General features: G+C 47.9%; 1 protein-coding gene across 1 annotated transcript in view; it reads left to right on the top strand.

Moving 5' to 3' along the window:
• Positions 1-17,265, top strand: part of rngtt (RNA guanylyltransferase and 5'-phosphatase) — a 519,190-nt gene that overhangs the window by 205,023 nt on the left and 296,902 nt on the right. Inside the window, exon 11 of the mRNA XM_038799337.1 lies at positions 8,644-8,808. Coding sequence (XP_038655265.1) covers positions 8,644-8,808 — 165 coding nt within the window. The remainder of the gene's footprint in view (positions 1-8,643; positions 8,809-17,265) is intronic.

Below are 17,265 nucleotides of genomic sequence, written 5' to 3'. Positions count from 1 at the left end.
CATCCTTCTCCGTTCTAATGAGAAAAGGCCTAGTGCCCTCAACCTTTCCTTGTAAGACCTACTCTCCATTCCAGGCAACATCCTGGTAAATCTCCTTTGCACCTTTTCCAAAGCTTCCACATCCTTCCTAACATGAGGCGACCAGAACTGCACACACTACTCCAAATGTGGCCGTACCAAGCTTTTGCACAGCTGCATCATCACCTCATGGCTCTTAGATTAAATCCCTCTGCTAATTAACGCTAGCACACCATAGGGCTTCTTCACAGATCTATCCACTTGAGTGGCAACTTTCAAAGATCTATGAACATAGACCCCAAGATCTCTCTACTCCTCCACATTTCCAAGAACCATATCGTTAACCCTGTATTCCGCATTCATATTTGTCCTTCCAAAATGGACAACCTCACACTTTTCAGGGTTAAACTCCCACCTGCCACTTCTCAGCCCAGCTCTGCATCCTATCTATGCCTCTTTGTAGCCGACAACAGTCCTCCTCACTATCCACAGCTCCTCCAATCTTCGTATCGTCTGCAAATTTACTGACCCACCCTTCAACTCCTTCATTCAAGTCATTAATGAAAATCACAAACAGCAGAGGACCCAGAACTGATCCCTGCGGTACTCCACTGGTAACTGGGCTCCAGGCTGAATATTTGCCATCCACCACCATTCTCTGACTTCTATTGGTGAGCCAGTTCGTTATCCAACTGGCCAAATTTCCCACTTTCCCATGCCTCCTTACTTTCTGCATAAGCCTACCATGGGGAACCTTATCAAATGCCTTACTAAAATCGATGTAAACTACATCCACTGCTTTACCTTCATCCACATGCTTGGTCATCTCCTCAAAGAATTCAATAAGACTTGTAAGGCAAGACCTACCCCCTCACAAATCCGTGCTGACTATCCCTAATCAAGCAGTGTCTTTCCAGATGCTCAGAAATCCTATCCCTCAGTACCCTTTCCATTACTTTGCCTACCACCGAAGTTAGACTAACTGGCCTGTAATTCCCAAGGTTATCCCTATTCCCTTTTTTGAACAGGGGCACGACATTCGCCACTCTCCAATCCCCTGGTACCATCCCTGTTGACAGTGAGGACGAAAATATCATTGCCAACGGCTCTACAATTTAATCTCGTACTTCCCATAGAATCCGTAGATATATCCCGTTAGGCCCGGAGGACTTGTCTATCCTCAAGTTTTTCAAATTACCCAACACGTCTTCCTTCCTAACAAGTATCTCCTTGAGCTTACCCGTCTGTTTCACACTGTCCTCCAACAATATGGCCCCTCTCATTTGTAAATATTGAAGAAAAGTACTCATTCAAGACCTCTCCTATCTCTTCAGACTCAATACACAATCTCCCGCTACTGTCCTTGATCGGACCTACCCTCGCTCTAGTCATTCTCATATTTCTCGCATATGTGTAAAAAGCCTTGGGGTTTTCCTTGATCCTACCCGCCAAAGATTTTTCATGCCCTCTCAGCTCTCCTAATCTCTTTCTTCAGTTCCCTCCTGGCTATCTTGTATCCCTCCAGCGCCCTGTCTGAACCTTGTTTTCTCAGCCTTACATAAGTGTCCTTCTTCCTCTTAACAAGACATTCAACCTCTCTTGTCAACCATGGTTCCCTCACTCGACCATCTCTTCCCTGCCTGACAGGGACACACATACCAAGGACACGTAGTACCTGTTCCTTGAACAAGTTCCACATTTCACTTGTGTTCTTCCCTGACAACTTATGCACTTCAATTCTTGTCTGACAGCATCGTATTTACCTTTCCCCCAATTGTAAACCTTGCCCTGTTGCACGCACCTATCCCTCTCCATTACTAAAGTGAAAATCACAAAATTGTGGTCACTATCTCCAAAATGCTCCCCCACTAACAAATCTATCACTTGCCCTAGTTCATTACCAATTACCAAATCCAATATGGCCTCCCCTCTGGCCGGATAATCTACATACTGTGTTAGAAAAGCTTCCTGGACACTGCACAAACGCCACCCCATCCAAACTATTTGATCTAAAGAGTTTCCACTCAATGTTTGGGAAGTTGAAGTCACCCATGACTACTACCCTGTGACTTCTGCACCTTTCCAAAATCTGTTTCCCAATCTGTTCCTCCACATCTCTGCTGCTATTGGGGGAACTATAGAAAACTCCCAACAACGTGACTGCTCCTTTCCTATTTCTGACTTCAACCCATACTACCTCAGTAGGCAGATCCTCCTCGAACTGCCTTTCTGCAGCTGTTATACTATCTCTAATTAACAATGCCACCCCCACCTCCTTTACCACCCTCCCTAATCTTACTGAAACATCTATAACCAGGGACCTCCAACAACCATTTCTGCCCCTCTTCTATGCATGTTTCTGTGATGGCCACCATATCATAGTCCCAAGTACAGATCCATGCCTTAAGTTCACCCACCTTATTCCTGATGCTTCTTGCATTGAAGTATACACACTTCAACCCATCTCCGTGCCTGCAAGTACTCTCCTTTGTCAGTGTTACCTTCCCTGCTGCCTCACTACACGCTTTGACATCCTGAACATCGGCTACCTTAGTTGCTGGACTACAAATCCGGTTCCCATTCCCCTGCCAAATTAGTTTAAACCCTCCAGAGTACTAGAAAACCTCCCTCCCAGGATATCGGTGCCCCTCTGGTTCAGATGCAACCCGTCCTGCTTGTACAGGTCCCACCTTCCCTAGAATGCGCTCCAATTATCCAAATACCCAAAGCCCTTCCTCCTACACCATTCCTGCAGCCACGTGTTCAACTGCACTCTCTCCCTATTCCTAGCCTCGCTATCACGTGGCACCGGCAACAAACCAGAGATGGCAATTCTGTCTGTCCTGGCTTTTAACTTCCAGCCTAACTCCCTAAAGTTGTTTATTACCTCCACGCCCCTTTTCCTACCTACGTTGTTGGTACCAATGTGCACCACAACTTCTGGGCTGCTCACCCTCCCCCTTCAGGATCCTGAAGACACTATCTGAGACATTCCTGGCCCTGGCACCTGGGAGGTAACATACCTTCCGGGAGCCTCGCTCGCAGAATCTCCTATCTATTCCCCTAACCATTGAATCTCCTATTACTATTGCTTTTCTATTCTCCCCCCTTCCCTTCTGAGCCCCAGAGCCAGACTCCGTGCCAGAGACCTGGCCGCTAGGGCCTTCCCCCAGTAGGTCATCCCCCCCAACAGCATCCAAAATGGTATACTTGTTTTGAAGGGGAATGGCCATGAGGCATCCCTTCATTGTCTACCTGTTCATTTTCTTTCCCCTGACTGTAACCCAGCTACTCTTGCCCTGTACCTTGGGTGTGGTTATCTCCCTGTAACTCTTCTCTATAACCCCCTCTGCCTCCCAGATGATCCGTAGTTCATCCAGCTCCAGTTCCCTCAACACGGTCTCTGAGGAGCTGGAATTGGGTGCACTTCCCGCAGGTATGGTCAGCGGGGACACTGGTGGTAGCCCTCACCACCCACATCCTACAGGAGGAGCATTCAACTGCCCTAGCCTTCATCCCCTCTTTCCTTACAGAATATAGCTGCCCTGTGGACCAACTGGACCTCCGCCCTCCGACTCTGCTCCCAGTCAGCTGCACTTTCTGTAAAATCCTGGCTCCCTTCTCGCTCTTTGCGGAAATGAAATGAAAGGAGCACCTTGCTCCCTCCTCATCTAACTCCCTCAGTCACCAAACTCTCACTATAGCACTCAAATGCACCCAAATTCAGCACTCCCATAGTCACCAAACTCTCACTATAGCACTCAAATGCACCCAAATTCAGCACTCAGTGGAAACAAAGTCAGCACTGTAAGCTGGCTCACTTTTATACTGTGATTCTAGTCTCTGAAAACTGGCCTAATCCAATTAACTAATTAACAAGCTCCAGCTGCAAGTAGCTACAAGTAGAACCTTTGTTTAAAGCGGATTGAAAATATACCTTCTTCTAAACCAAACAGCAACTTTTAAGTTAATTAACTAAATAAAAGAAAGACTAGACTTTAGATAAAAATTAACCCTTATACTCCCTCAGTCACCAAACTCTCTCTATAGCATTCAAATGCACCAAATTCAGCACTCAGTGCAAAACCATATCCTATGTATCTAAATAGCATCTTTATCAGAATAAAATAACACAAGATGTTTCACAGGAGTGTTATAAAGCAAATTTTGATATGCAGCCTGTAAATTGATTGTCAGGCTGATGACAGAGCTTGGCCAAAGACTTTAAGGAGCATCATAAAGGGAGGTGGAGATATTTAGGAAGGAAATTCCAGAGTTTAGGGCCTTGAAAGTGACGGAATTCTCACCTGGTTTGTCTGTTGGATAGGCTTTTCATATCCCTTATTTATGGGAACCTATGGGCACTCTTTAATTTTTATATAGCATGGGGTTGGGAAGGAAAGGATTTCACTGAATGTAGTCTTGGGGATATGGCAGTAGCTCGGAGGCTTTCGACTAATAATTTGGAGATATGATTTCAAATTGCACTGTGGCAAGTGGGGTATTTAAATTCAGTTAATTACTGGTATGTGATTTTCATTTCAGAGTTATTTAATGGTGACCATAGAACTACGAGATTGGCGTGAAAACCCATCCAATTCACTAATGCCCTTCAGGGAAGGAAATTCTTTTTGGCCTTGCCCAAATGTGACTTCAGTACCACAACAATGTGGTTTACTCTTAATTTCCCTCTGAAAGGCCGAGCAAGTCACACAGTTGTACTCAAGAAGGCAGCTCACCAACACCTTCTCAAGAGCATTTGGGTATGGGCAGTAAATGCTGACTTTGTCAATGATGGCCACAAATTATTTTTTAAAAACCCTTGTTAATAACTGTAGACACTGTTCTGCTGATGAGGGCTTCCTTTCTGAGCTTTTCTTAATTCAAAACAAAATGGAAACTTCTGAGGAGGATTGTGTGATAATAGGGTTTCCAACTTGTGTTGCAGGTAGTGGTTGGAAACCAGACCACATGAACTCTGTAAATATTACTGTATTTACCTTATACTTTGGTCATGGTTTCATGCCAGCAAACGTGTGTGAAATTCCAGAAATTAGGAGTGCACTGCAAGCAGGCAAACAAACAAAACTAGAGGCGGACTGAGTGGAAACCAAACATCTTACAGATTCCACTGATTACTAATAGTAAGAGAAAGAATTAACGTTTCAGTGGATCATGACACTGCCATACAGTGAAAGGCCGTAATTGATCCAAAACATTAACATTGTTTCGTTTCACAGATGCTGCCGGACCTGTTGAGTGTTTTTCCAGCGTTTTCTATTTTTATTCAGATATCCAGCATCTTCAGTGTTTAACTTTTTGTAGTAACTCTCCATAATTGCTCTAATTCTAATACTCCTAATACTTCAATTACCCTCGGAAGAAATGGTAATCCAGTAACTCATCGATGCTCTGTATATAACTGGGATTGATAATTGTAATTCCCTGATATCTTTCTTGCAATGAGAGTAGTAATCTTATAACCCACATACGTTTATCCTGTAAATACAGCCATAGTTCCACTTCACAAACATGACGGAGCTGATCTGCACTTGGACTTAATACGGCAAAACCAGCCGGTACAAACTGACCTGAACCAAATGAGCACTTGCACAACGGATGGGGCTTAGGGTGCTTTTTTAATTTTTTTTCTAATTAAGGAACAATTTAGTGTGGCCAATCCACTTACTCTACACATCTTTTGGGTTGTGGGGGTGAGACCCACACAGACATGGGGAGAATGTGAAAACTCCACACAGACAGTGACCCGGGTACGGCATCGAACCCGGGTCCGGGGGCCATGAGGCAGCATAATTTGGATAAGTGTGAGGTTATTCACTTTGGAAGCAAAAACAGGAAGGCAGATTACTACCTGAATGGTTGTAAATTGGGAGAGGGGAGTGTGCATCAGGACCTGGGTGTCCTTGTGCACCAGTCACTGGAGGTAAGCATGCAGGTACAGCAGGTGGTAAAGCAGGCTAAAGGTATGTTGGCCTTCATTGCGAGAGGTTTCCAGTATAGAAGCAGGGATGTGTTGTTGCAATTGTACAGGGCCTCGGCGAGGCCACACCTAGAATATAGTGTGCAGTTTTGGTTTCCTCTGAGGAAGGATGTTCTTGCTCTCGAGGGAATGCAGTGAAGGTTTACCAGACTGATTCCAGGGATGACGGGACTGTCATATGAGGAGAGATTGACTCGATTAGGATTGTTCTCGCTGGAGTTCAGAAGAATGAGGGGGATCTCATGGAGACTTAAAAAATTCTAACAGGACTAGATAGGGTAGATGCAGGGGAAGATGTTCCCGACGGTGGGTGTGTCCAGAACCAGGGGTCACTGTCTGAGGATTCAGGGTAAACCATTTTGGACAGAGATAAGGAGACATTTCTTCACACAAAGAGTGGTGAGCTTGTGGAATTCATTACCACAGGAAGTAGTTGATGCTAAAACATTGAATATATTCAAAAGGCGGCTAGATATAGTACTTCTGGTGTTGCTACTTCTATTAATAAACCACACGCTGCGAGTATGTTTCTTGTATTGACCAAATGACCACACAACCAGTATGTTAGTTCAAAAGACAGTTTATTATTAAACGTAAGACTTATCTCTATGTGTGATGATACACACGGCTACGCAATAAACTACACCATCAACTAAGGTGACCTTTACTTATCTTCTGGTTGACCGGCTCTGTGCAGGTAGATAAGGACTTTATCTGAATCCCCATGTGTGTCGACTGGAAGTCATCAGGTTCGTCTCGGCTGCGGCTCGTCTCTCTCAGGTAGCGATTGCGGGTCTTGAACTTGGCTGATCGTTATGCTGCAATTGGTGTGGGCAAGGCCCGTCCCAAAAGAGACTGATCCCTCGTGGCGCAGTGTCTCTTCGCCTTCTCATTTTTCGCGCCCTTTTGGGCGGTGCTAACTCAGGATTCAGTGGATCGATAGGGTCTCGATCACCCTAATTGATTCTTGCCAATTAGGGGCGGATACCTCGATGACTGCGCGGGTCCTAGTTGCCACTGCCCCAAGTACGTATGCCTTTCCAAATAAGGGGAAGCGGCGCCGGTGAGTCTGCTACTGTTGCTATTCCTTGATTTGAGTCTATTGTCCTGGGGAAATTGGTGATTGATCTTTAACAGGTGCAAGTTTCAGCTTGGTCTGGTTTTCTTTTGCACGATACACAGGGGCTGTGTATCATCTGTGTCCCAACTTGACCACAATTTCCATTATCCTTTGCGGGCGGCCATTTTAGATGGCCACAGAATGGGATCAAAGGCTATGGGAAGAAAGCAGGATTAAGCTATTGAGTTGGATGATCAGCCATGATCGTGATAAATGGCGGAGCAGGCTCGAAGGACCAAAAGCATCCTCTTGCTCCTATCTTCTTTATATCTATGTAACCACTGCGCCACCATGCCACCCTGGGATGCTTCTTACATTAAAGTAAAGTCTCCATTGTCCCAGATGACCATAGGCTGAGTTCCCCTTCGAGGGGAAGAGCTGACTGGTTGTGATTTAACCTGAGGATCACCCCACCTCAGGCAAACAGCAGGGTTGAGAAGGCTGGGCCTTCATGAATAACCTTAGCCGGCATGAAGAACCCGAGCTGTTGGCCTCACTCTGCCGTGCATTCTTAAATCACTAATACAAATGTTCTGATGAAAGTTACATATCTGAATGGTTAACTCCGTTTTTTTTCTCCACAGCGGCTGCCAGACCTGTGGAATATTTCCATTATTTTCTGTTTTCTATTTCCAAATATCATCCTGGGCTTAGATTTGGTAAATGAGTTTTCATTGAATGGCAGCAACTGCAGGACAAAGGAGGATGCTTGGTGCATTCCACTGTAAATGATGATTTAAGCTCTACATGAACAGCCACTTACAGTGAAGCATCTCATGAACCTCTGTCTACTCCTTTTCCCTTGGTTCTTCCAATGAGAATGCTTGATCTCCATTTCCTGACTGGGCATTATTGTGCCAGTTTATCCAAAGTAAAGGCCACTGGTTTCACTCACCGATTTACTGCCGACTCTTCTCGACCAGGGGCGGGTTTAGCACAGGGCTAAATCGCTGGCTTTGAAAGCAGGCCAGCAGCATTCCCGTACGAGCCTGCCCGAACAGGCGCCGGAATGTGGCGACTAGGGGCTTTTCACAGTAACTTCATTTGAAGCCTACTCGTGACAATAAGCGATTTTCATTTCATCTTTCATTTCATTCGCCACCAATTTCAATTGGTTGCTGCTACTTTTTTGTGCAGAAAATGCTGGACTCCAGGCTCGTCTGCTCTACCTTCCCCCCCCCTTTGCCATCACTGGAGCCTCAATCACCTGCTCCTTATCCCTAATCCTTATGCTCAAGTCTTGATCTGCTCACTTGCAATTTTGAGACCCAAATCAACATATATTTGCTAAGTAATGATATCATGGACTACAGAGTAAAGGTAGTTTACAGATCAGGCATGATGAATTGAACAGATCTGCTTCTCAGGGTGAATAGTCTGCTATGTTCTGATGTTTCATGAGAAGACCTAAATATAGAAGTGGATAAAATGCAAATGTTCCTATTTTCCTAAACAAAAGTAATTTACCCATTGGACTAATTTTTTTAATTTGCTTTTTTTGTAGGGCAAGCCAGTTGGTGACTGTGATTTTAATGTCCGATTGAGCTGTATTGAAAAGGAAATAATACAACCACGGCATGAAAAAATGAAGAATGGACAGATTGACAAAGCAAGAGAACCATTCAGTGTTCGAAACAAGCCATTCTTTGACATCCATGCTGCAAGGAAGGTGAATAATTATATTTGTACAATGATGTTTCTATTCTTCATCTCCCTTTGATTGTTCAAATAAGAGAAATGGTATACCTTAGGACAGCACTTTTATCTCCGATGATGATGCTGATGTACTTAATGTATGGGCACTGTTAGTCTGCAAATATTTTAACTTATTTGAAGATATGAAATCCTTTTTCTCCACTGACAATGACCTTTCTATGTCCAACAGCGAACTGATCCAAAGCTTTTGTCAAATCAACTCTGAATAGACCACTTGCCTTACACCTGAGAAACTGTTGATGTCCTGTTGAAGTCTTTTTCCTTGTAACATGGCAACTTGTGCTGGGTGACTGAACAGCTATTGTACCACCTCTTAGTGGTACATAATTGTTTTCCCCATATTCATTCCCGGAATGTGGCGTCATTAGCTAGGCCAGCATTTATTGCTCATGGTGATGATCTGCTGTCTTGAATAATAATGGCACTGAGGAGTGCATTGCTACTACATCTCTTAACATCTCCACAAATTACGCCTTTTGAATAACCGAAGGGTTAAAGATATATGCATGGGTTAAGATTGTCTCATAAGCAGTTATATTGTGATTAGGCGTGACATTCCATTTATGACACTTGAAATGGGCAAAGTATTTTAAAAAATATATGTATCTCTTAAAATCCTTCAAATGTGTTTTCATGCTACATTGTCACACTGATCTGGATTTAGTTTCTCCTTTGCTTTGAGCAGAGCATACACACAGCTCTTCAAGCTTTATACCTATGTATAACTGTCCTTATGTGCCCAGTTTAAATAAACAAACCTATAACATGTTTATCCAATCCCTTATAAGTGATTAGTGATCATGTTATTACAACAAAAGGGCAGCACGGTGGTGCAGTGGGCTAGCCCTGCAGCCTCACGGCGCCGAGGTCCCAGGTTTGATCCCGGCTCTGGGTCACTGTCTGTGTGGAGTTTGCACATTCTCCCCGTGATTATGTGAGTTTCGCCCCCACAACCCAAAAATATGCAGGCTAGGTGGATTGGCCACGCTAAATTGCCCCTGAATTGGAAAAAAATAATTGGGTACTCTTAAATTTAAAAACAAAAACAAAAAAATATTATTACAACAACATGATACTTCCGACCCCTCAACCGCTTCCCTCCCATCCTAACCTAACCTAATCCTGTTCAATGTCAGATCTACCCCACTCTTAAAAACATTTTCAGATATGTTGCTCTGTTTTGACAGGGCCGGGATAGAACCTGGGCCCTCACCACTGTGAGGCAGCAGTGCCAACCACTGCACCACCGTGCCTCCCTAAGCAAATACGATCCTAACCGACTTGATCTGGGCGGTACGATGGCACAGTGGTTAGCACCATTTCCTCACAGCTCCAGAGTCCCAGGTTCAATTCCGGCCTCGGGTGACTGTCTGGGTGGAGTTTGTATTTTCTCTCCGTGTCTGCATGGGTTTCCTCCGGGTGTTCCGGTTTCCTCCCACAGACCAAAGATGTGCAGGTTAGGTGGATTGGCCATGCTAAATTGCCCCTTAGTGTCCAAAAGGTTAACTGATGATTCTGTATTAAAGGGATAGGGTGGAGCGTGGGCTTAAGCGGGGTGCTCTTTCCAAGGGTTGGTACAGACCATATGGGCTTAAGCAATGTGCTCTTTCCAAGGGCCGGTGCAGACCGTATGGGCTGTATGGCCTCCTTCTGCACTGTAAATCCTATGATCTCTCCTCATACATCAGACCCGCTATCTCAGAATTCAGTCTGGTAAACCTTAGCTGCACTCCCTCCACAGCAAGAACATCCTCCATGAGATAAGGAAGACAAAACAGCACTAAATATTCCATGTGTGGTTTCACCAAGGCTCTATATAATTGCAACAAGACATCCCTGATCTTATACTCAAAACCTCTCACTATGAAGACCAAAATACCATTTTGCCTTTTTTTACCGCCTGCTGCACTTGCATACTTACTTTCTGAGATTGGTGCACAAGGATTCCACAAAGAGTGGAAGGCGGTGGCATAGTAGTATTGTCACTGTACTAGTAATCCAGAAACCCAGGGTACTACTCTGAGGACCTGGGTTCAAATCCCGCCACTCATTTTATCCTGCAAATGGTGAAATTTGAATTCAATAAAAATTTGGAATTAAAAGTCTAATGATGACCATACAATGCTAAAAACCCATCTGGTTCACTAATAGAAGGCTGACTGGGGGGGGATTAGATCAAATGGTAGAGCGCTTACTTTGCATGGAAGATGTAGTGGGATCGATGCCCACATTCTCCACTTCGATTTTATGGGTGGCACGGTAGCATAGTGATTAGCACAGTTGCTTCACAGCTTCAGGGTCCCTGGTTCAATCCTGGCTTGGGTCACTCTCTGTGTGGAGTCTGCACGTTCTTCCAGTTTCTGCGTGGGTTTCCTCTGGGTGTTCCGGTTTCCTCCCACAGTCCAAAGATGTGCAGGTTAGGTGAATTGACCATGCTAAATTTTCCTTAGGGTACAAAAAGGTTCGGTGGGGTTACAGGGATAGGGCGGAGGTGTGGGCTTGGGTGGGGTGTTCTTTCCAAGGGCCGAGTGGCCTCCTTCACTGTAAATTTTGATTCTATGAGACCTACGTCTCGTTGCACAATCCCCTCTCAATCTATAGCCATTCGGGTATAATATTCCGTTTGTAGTTGCTACCAAAGTGGATAGCTTCTCATTTATCCAAATTATACGGCATCTGCCATTCGTTTGCCCATTCATTCAATTTGTCCAAATTACCCTGAAGGATCGCTGCATCCTCCTTGCTGCTTACCCTCCCACCCAGCTTTGAGTCATCTGCAAATTTAGAGATATTACATTTAGGTCCTTCATTTAAATCATTGATATAAATGGTGAATAGCTGGGATCCTGACATTGATCGCTGTGGTACCCCACGAGTCTTTGCCTGCCATTTGGAAAACGACCCTTTGATTCCACTCTTTATTTCCTGTCTGCCAACTAGCTTTCTGTCTATCTCAATACACCACTCCCACTCTCATGCGTTTTAATTTTACACACTTGTCTTTCGTATGGAACTTTATTGAAAGCTTTGTGAAAGTCCAAATAAACCACATCCACTAGCTGCCCCTCATTAACTCTACTCGTTACATCCTTGAAGAATTCCAGTAGACTAGTCAAGCATGAGTTCCCGTTTGTAAATCATTGCTGGATTTGTCCGGTCCTGCCACGGTTTTCCAAGTGCTTGGTCATCCACATTTGAGAATTGAGGATTTTACCTTGCAAATCAATTCATTCAGCTAGACTGTTTTATCAAGAGTATCAAGGAAAAGTAGTATTGCGATTGATATTCCACTAACTCACACATCTTGAAATGGCTTATCAACAAATTGTGGACTGCTATCTGTAATGATCTCCCTCAACACCAAATAAACTACTTGTAAAAAAAAAAAGAACGTGTGCACACAACATTTGTGCTTAATGGATTGTGCAATTGTATAATAATGGGGTACTTGATAAAGTAGATGATGTGGGTGGCATGGTAGCACAGTGCTTAGCACTGTTGCTTCACAGCGCCAGAGTCCCGGATTTGGTTCCCGGCTTCGGTCTCTGTCTGTCCGGAGTCTGCATGTTCTCCCCGTGTCTGCGTGGGTTTCCTCTGGGTGCTCCAGTTTCTTCCCACACATCCTGAACGATGTGCTTGTTAGGTGAATTGGATATTTGAAAATTCTCCCTCTGTGTACCCGAACAGGTGCTGTAGCGTGGTGACTAGGGGATTTTCACAGTAACTTCATTGCAGTGTTAATGTAAGCCTACTTGTGACACTAATTTGTGAAATCCAGACCATAGACATGAAAGAGGTCAGATGCGATTTTGGACCTAGGATGAGTAGGAATTCCATGTGGAATCAATGGTGCTTTGTAAGACTTAGCATATGCTCTTCACAGATGGCAACTTCAATGGCATTATACATACCCAGCCAATAGATACTCTCTCTTGCAAGTCTTCTCATCTGATCTGTGCTTGTGTGGGTGATTAAGTTGTTGAAGGATATCAGCTTTCAAAGATTTTGTTTTGATAACCTACCTGTCTTTAAAAATGACTCCCTGGGCTTCCGGTTGCGGCTATGCGGAGCTAAGCCGCACGTTTGGCAGCTCCCGCTATTTAGGGACTTTTGGGCCGTTTCGAGGGCACCAAACGGAGCTGTTTCTACGCATCCCGGTGGGGGAATGTGCCTGGAAGAACTTGCCCCACACTATATGGTGCTCACCTGGAGTGGGAAGAAGAAAAAGGCTGCAGTAACTCCCCCAAAAAAACGGGGGAAGAAAAACAAAATGGCGGCCGGCACTCCTGCTATTTAGGGACTTTTGGGCCGTTTTGAGGGCCCCAAACGGCGCTGTTTCTACGCATCCTGGTGGGGGAAGGTGCTTGGAAGAACTTGCCCCACATTATCTGGTGAAAAAGGCTGCAGTAACGCCCCCCAAAAAACGGGAGAAAAAAACAAAATGGCGGCCGGCGCTCCCGCTATTTAAGGACTTTTGGGCCGTTTTGAGGGCCCCAAACGGTGCTGTTGCTACGTATCCCGGTGGGGGAAGGTGCCTGGAAGAACTTGCCCCACACTATATGGTGAAAAAGGCTGCAGTAACTCCCCCCCAAAAAAAGGGGAAGAAAAACAAAATGGCGGCCGGCGCAACACCCGAGGACTGGTGGAAGTCGGCGCAGGAGCAACAGGCCTCGCTCCTATGTTGTTTTGCTGAGCTGAAGGCTGAGCTGCTGGACTCCATGAATGCAACTACGACCAAGCTGCTTGGGACCCAGGTGGCACAGGAGGAGTCTATTCGGGAGTTGCAGCGGCAGGCCGTTGAAAGAGAGGAGGAGGCCGTGGTCCTCGTTGGGAAAGTGGAGTTGCACGAGGCACTTCATAAAAAGTGGCAGGACCGCTTGGAGGAGCTGGACGTTCGCACGAGGCGAAAGAATCTGAGGATCCTGGGCCTGGCGGAGGGGCTGGAGGGGTCGGATCTCCCGGCGTATGTGACCACGATGTTGAGCTCGTTGATGGGAGCGGGGTCCTTCCATTTGCCCCTGGAGCTCGAGGGAGCCCACAGAGTGATGGCCAGGAGGTCCAAGGCAGGTGAGCCCCCGAGGGCGGTGCTGGTGCGGTTCCACCGATTCAGTGACCAGGAGTGTGTGCTGCGCTGGGCCAAGAAAGAGAGGAGCAGTAAATGGGAGAATTTGGTAGTGAGGATCTACCAGGACTGGAGCGCGGAGGTGGCTAAGCGGCGGGCCGGGTTCAACCAGACGAAGGCGGTGCTTCATGCTAAGCAGGTCAGGTTTGGAATGCTGCAGCCTGCGCGCCTGTGGGTGACATACAAGGACCGGCACCATTACTTCGAGTTCCCGGAGGAGGCGTGGGCCTTTGTACAGGCGGAGAAGCTGGACTCGAACTATGGCCTGGGGACATACTTTGGCCGTTGTTGTTTCCGCTGTGGCTGTTTTGTTCCAACTGTTTCAACTTTTTCAACTTCGACATGTGCGTTATGTATGCTGGTTTTCTGTTTGCTCTGGTTACGGGTGGGTTTGTTTGTTGGGCATGGTTGTGGGTTAGGTGGGGAGTGTTGAGGGTTTGTGTTTTATATGTTCTCTTCTGTACGGGGCTGGGGATTGAGGGGAAACTGGATTTTGGGGAACTGCGTCAGAAGGGTGGGGTGTGGCAATGTGAAAGCGCGGGCTTTCCTCTGGTTTCCCGCGCTGCGGGGCAGGGGGTTGGAGCTTGCGGTGGGGGCGGGGCCTCTACGGGTCTTTTTTTCCCGCGCTGCAGCAATGCCAAGGAGGTGTGGCAAGAGGGGGATGACCCCAAGCCGGGAGGGGATAGGTTTTGGCGGGAGCTGCCGGGGTCAGCAGAAGTCAGCTGACTCACGGAAGTACCATGGAGGGTGCGTCGCGTCTAGGAGGGGTCCTAGCCCTGGGGGGGGGGGGGGGGGGGGGGGAGGGGGGAGAGGGGGTGGGGGGGATACCGGGTTGCTGCTGGAATGACTAGGAAGGGGCCGGGGGGGGGAAGAGGAGAGGCGCTATCGCCATGGGGAACGGGTCGAGCGGGGTGTGCTGGCCTGGGGCGAACATCTGCCAAGCTATGGCTAGTCGGCGGGGGAGGGGGGCGGGTTGCCCTCTGATCCGGCTGATTACCTGGAACGTGAGGGGGCTGAACGGGCCGGTTAAGAGAACCAGGGTGGTCTCCCATCTAAGGGGGTTGAAGGCGGACGTGGCTATACTCCAGGAGACCCACCTGAAGGTGGCGGACCAGGTCCGTCTGAGGAAGGGGTGGGTGGGGCAGGTTTATCATTCAGGATTGGACGCGAAGAACCGGGGGGGTGGCGATTCTAGTGGGGAAGAGGGTGGCGTTTGAGGCGGCTGAGGTGGTGTCGGACAAGGAGGGCAGATATATCATGGTGAGGGGTAGGCTGCAGGGAGAGAAGGTGGTGTTGGTGAACGTATATGCCCCGAATTGGGATGATGCTGGCTTCATGAGGCGATTGTTGGGCCGCATCCCGGACCTGGAGGCAGGGGGCCTGATCATGGGGGGAGATTTTAACACAGTGCTGGATCCCACACTGGACCGGTCCAGTTCAAGGACGGGTAGGAGACCGGCGGCGGCCAAAGTGCTGAGGGGATACATGGACCAGATGGGAGGGGTGGATCCCTGGAGGTTTGGGAGACCGAGAGCGCGGGAGTATTCCTTCTTCTCTCACGTCCATAGGGTTTATTCCCGGATAGACTTTTTTGTCCTGAGTAGGGGATTGATCCCGAGGGTGCAGGATGCCGAGTATTCGGCCATAGCGATTTCGGACCATGCACCGCACTGGGTTGATCTGGAGATGGGGGAGGCACGGGACCAGCGCCCGCTCTGGCGCCTGGATGTGGGGATGCTGGCGGAGGAGGAGGTGTGTAAGAGGGTTCGGAGAAGCATTGAGGGGTATCTGGATACCAATGATACGGGGGAGGTCCAGGTGGGGATGGTCTGGGAGGCTCTGAAAGCAGTGATCCGGGGGGAAGCTGATCTCCATCCGGGCCCACAGGGAAAGGAGGGAGAGGAAGGAGAGGGAGAGACTGGTGGGAGAGCTTCTGGAGGTGGACAGGAGATATGTGGAGGCACCGGAGGAAGGGTTGCTGGGAGAACGGCGCAGGTTGCAAGCCAATTTTGACTTGTTGACCACCAGAAAGGTGGAGACACAGTGGAGGAGGGCGCAGGGCGCGGTATATGAGTATGGAGAGAAGGCGAGCAGGATGTTGGCGCATCAGCTCCGTAGGCGAGATGCGGCTAGGGAAATTGGGGGAGTGAAGGATGGGGGTGGAAATGTAGTGCAGAAGGGGACAGAAGTAAACGGGGTCTTTAGGGACTTTTACGAGGGATTGTACCGGTCGGAACCTCCGAGGGGGAGAGAGGGGATGGAGAGCTTCATGAACAGGCTATGTTTCCCAAGGGTTCAAGAGAGGCTGGTAGAGGGGCTGGGGGTGCCGATAGAGTTGGAGGAGCTAGTCAGGGGGATCGGGCAAATGCAGTCAGGTAAGGCCCCGGGACTGGACGGGTTCCCGGCAGAATTTTACAAAAAATATGCGGACCTGGTGGGTCCCCTGCTGGTGCGAACTTTCAATGAGGCGTGGGAGGGGGGGCTTTGCCCCCGACGATGTCGCGGGCACTGATCTCTTTGATCCTAAAACGGGATAAGGACCCCTTGCAGTGTGGATCATATAGGCCTATCTCACTCCTTAACGTAGACGCTAAGTTGCTGGCGAAGATCCTGGCTACCAGGATAGAGGATTGTGTGCCAGAGGTAATTCATGAAGATCAGACAGGATTTGTCAAGGGGCGGCAGCTCAACACGAATGTGCGGAGACTGCTCAATGTTATAATGATGCCGGCAGTGGAGGGGGAGGCGGAGATAGTGGTGGCGCTGGACGCAGAGAAAGCGTTTGATAGAGTTGAGTGGGGGTACCTGTGGGAGGTGCTGGAGAGGTTTGGATTTGGGGAGGGATTCATCAAATGGGTGAGGCTACTTTACGCGGCGCCGATGGCGAATGTAGTCACAAATGGAAGGAGATCGGAGTATTTTAGGCTTTATCGTGGGACCAGGCAGGGGTGTCCCCTGTCCCCCTTGCTCTTTGCACTGGCGATTGAACCGCTGGCCATGACGTTGAGGGAGTCAGGGAAGTGGAGGGGTCTGGTGCGGGGGGGGGGGGGGGGGAGGAGCACCGGGTATCGCTGTATGCGGCCGACCTGCTGTTATATGTGGCGGACCCAGAGGGGGGAATGCCGGGGGTGATGGAACTGTTAGCGGAATTTGGGGGCTTCTCGGGCTATAAGCTGAACTTAGGAAAGAGCGAGGTATTTGTAGTGCACCCGAGAGATCAGGAGGAGGGAATTGGGAGGCTCCCCTTCAGGAGGGCAGTGAAGAGTTTCAGGTACCTGGGGGTGCAGG

This window comes from Scyliorhinus canicula, chromosome 6 (assembly GCF_902713615.1).
Source record: "Scyliorhinus canicula chromosome 6, sScyCan1.1, whole genome shotgun sequence".
NCBI classification, from domain to species: Eukaryota; Metazoa; Chordata; class Chondrichthyes; order Carcharhiniformes; family Scyliorhinidae; genus Scyliorhinus; species Scyliorhinus canicula.
This window is presented reverse-complemented; position numbering and strand designations above follow the sequence as displayed.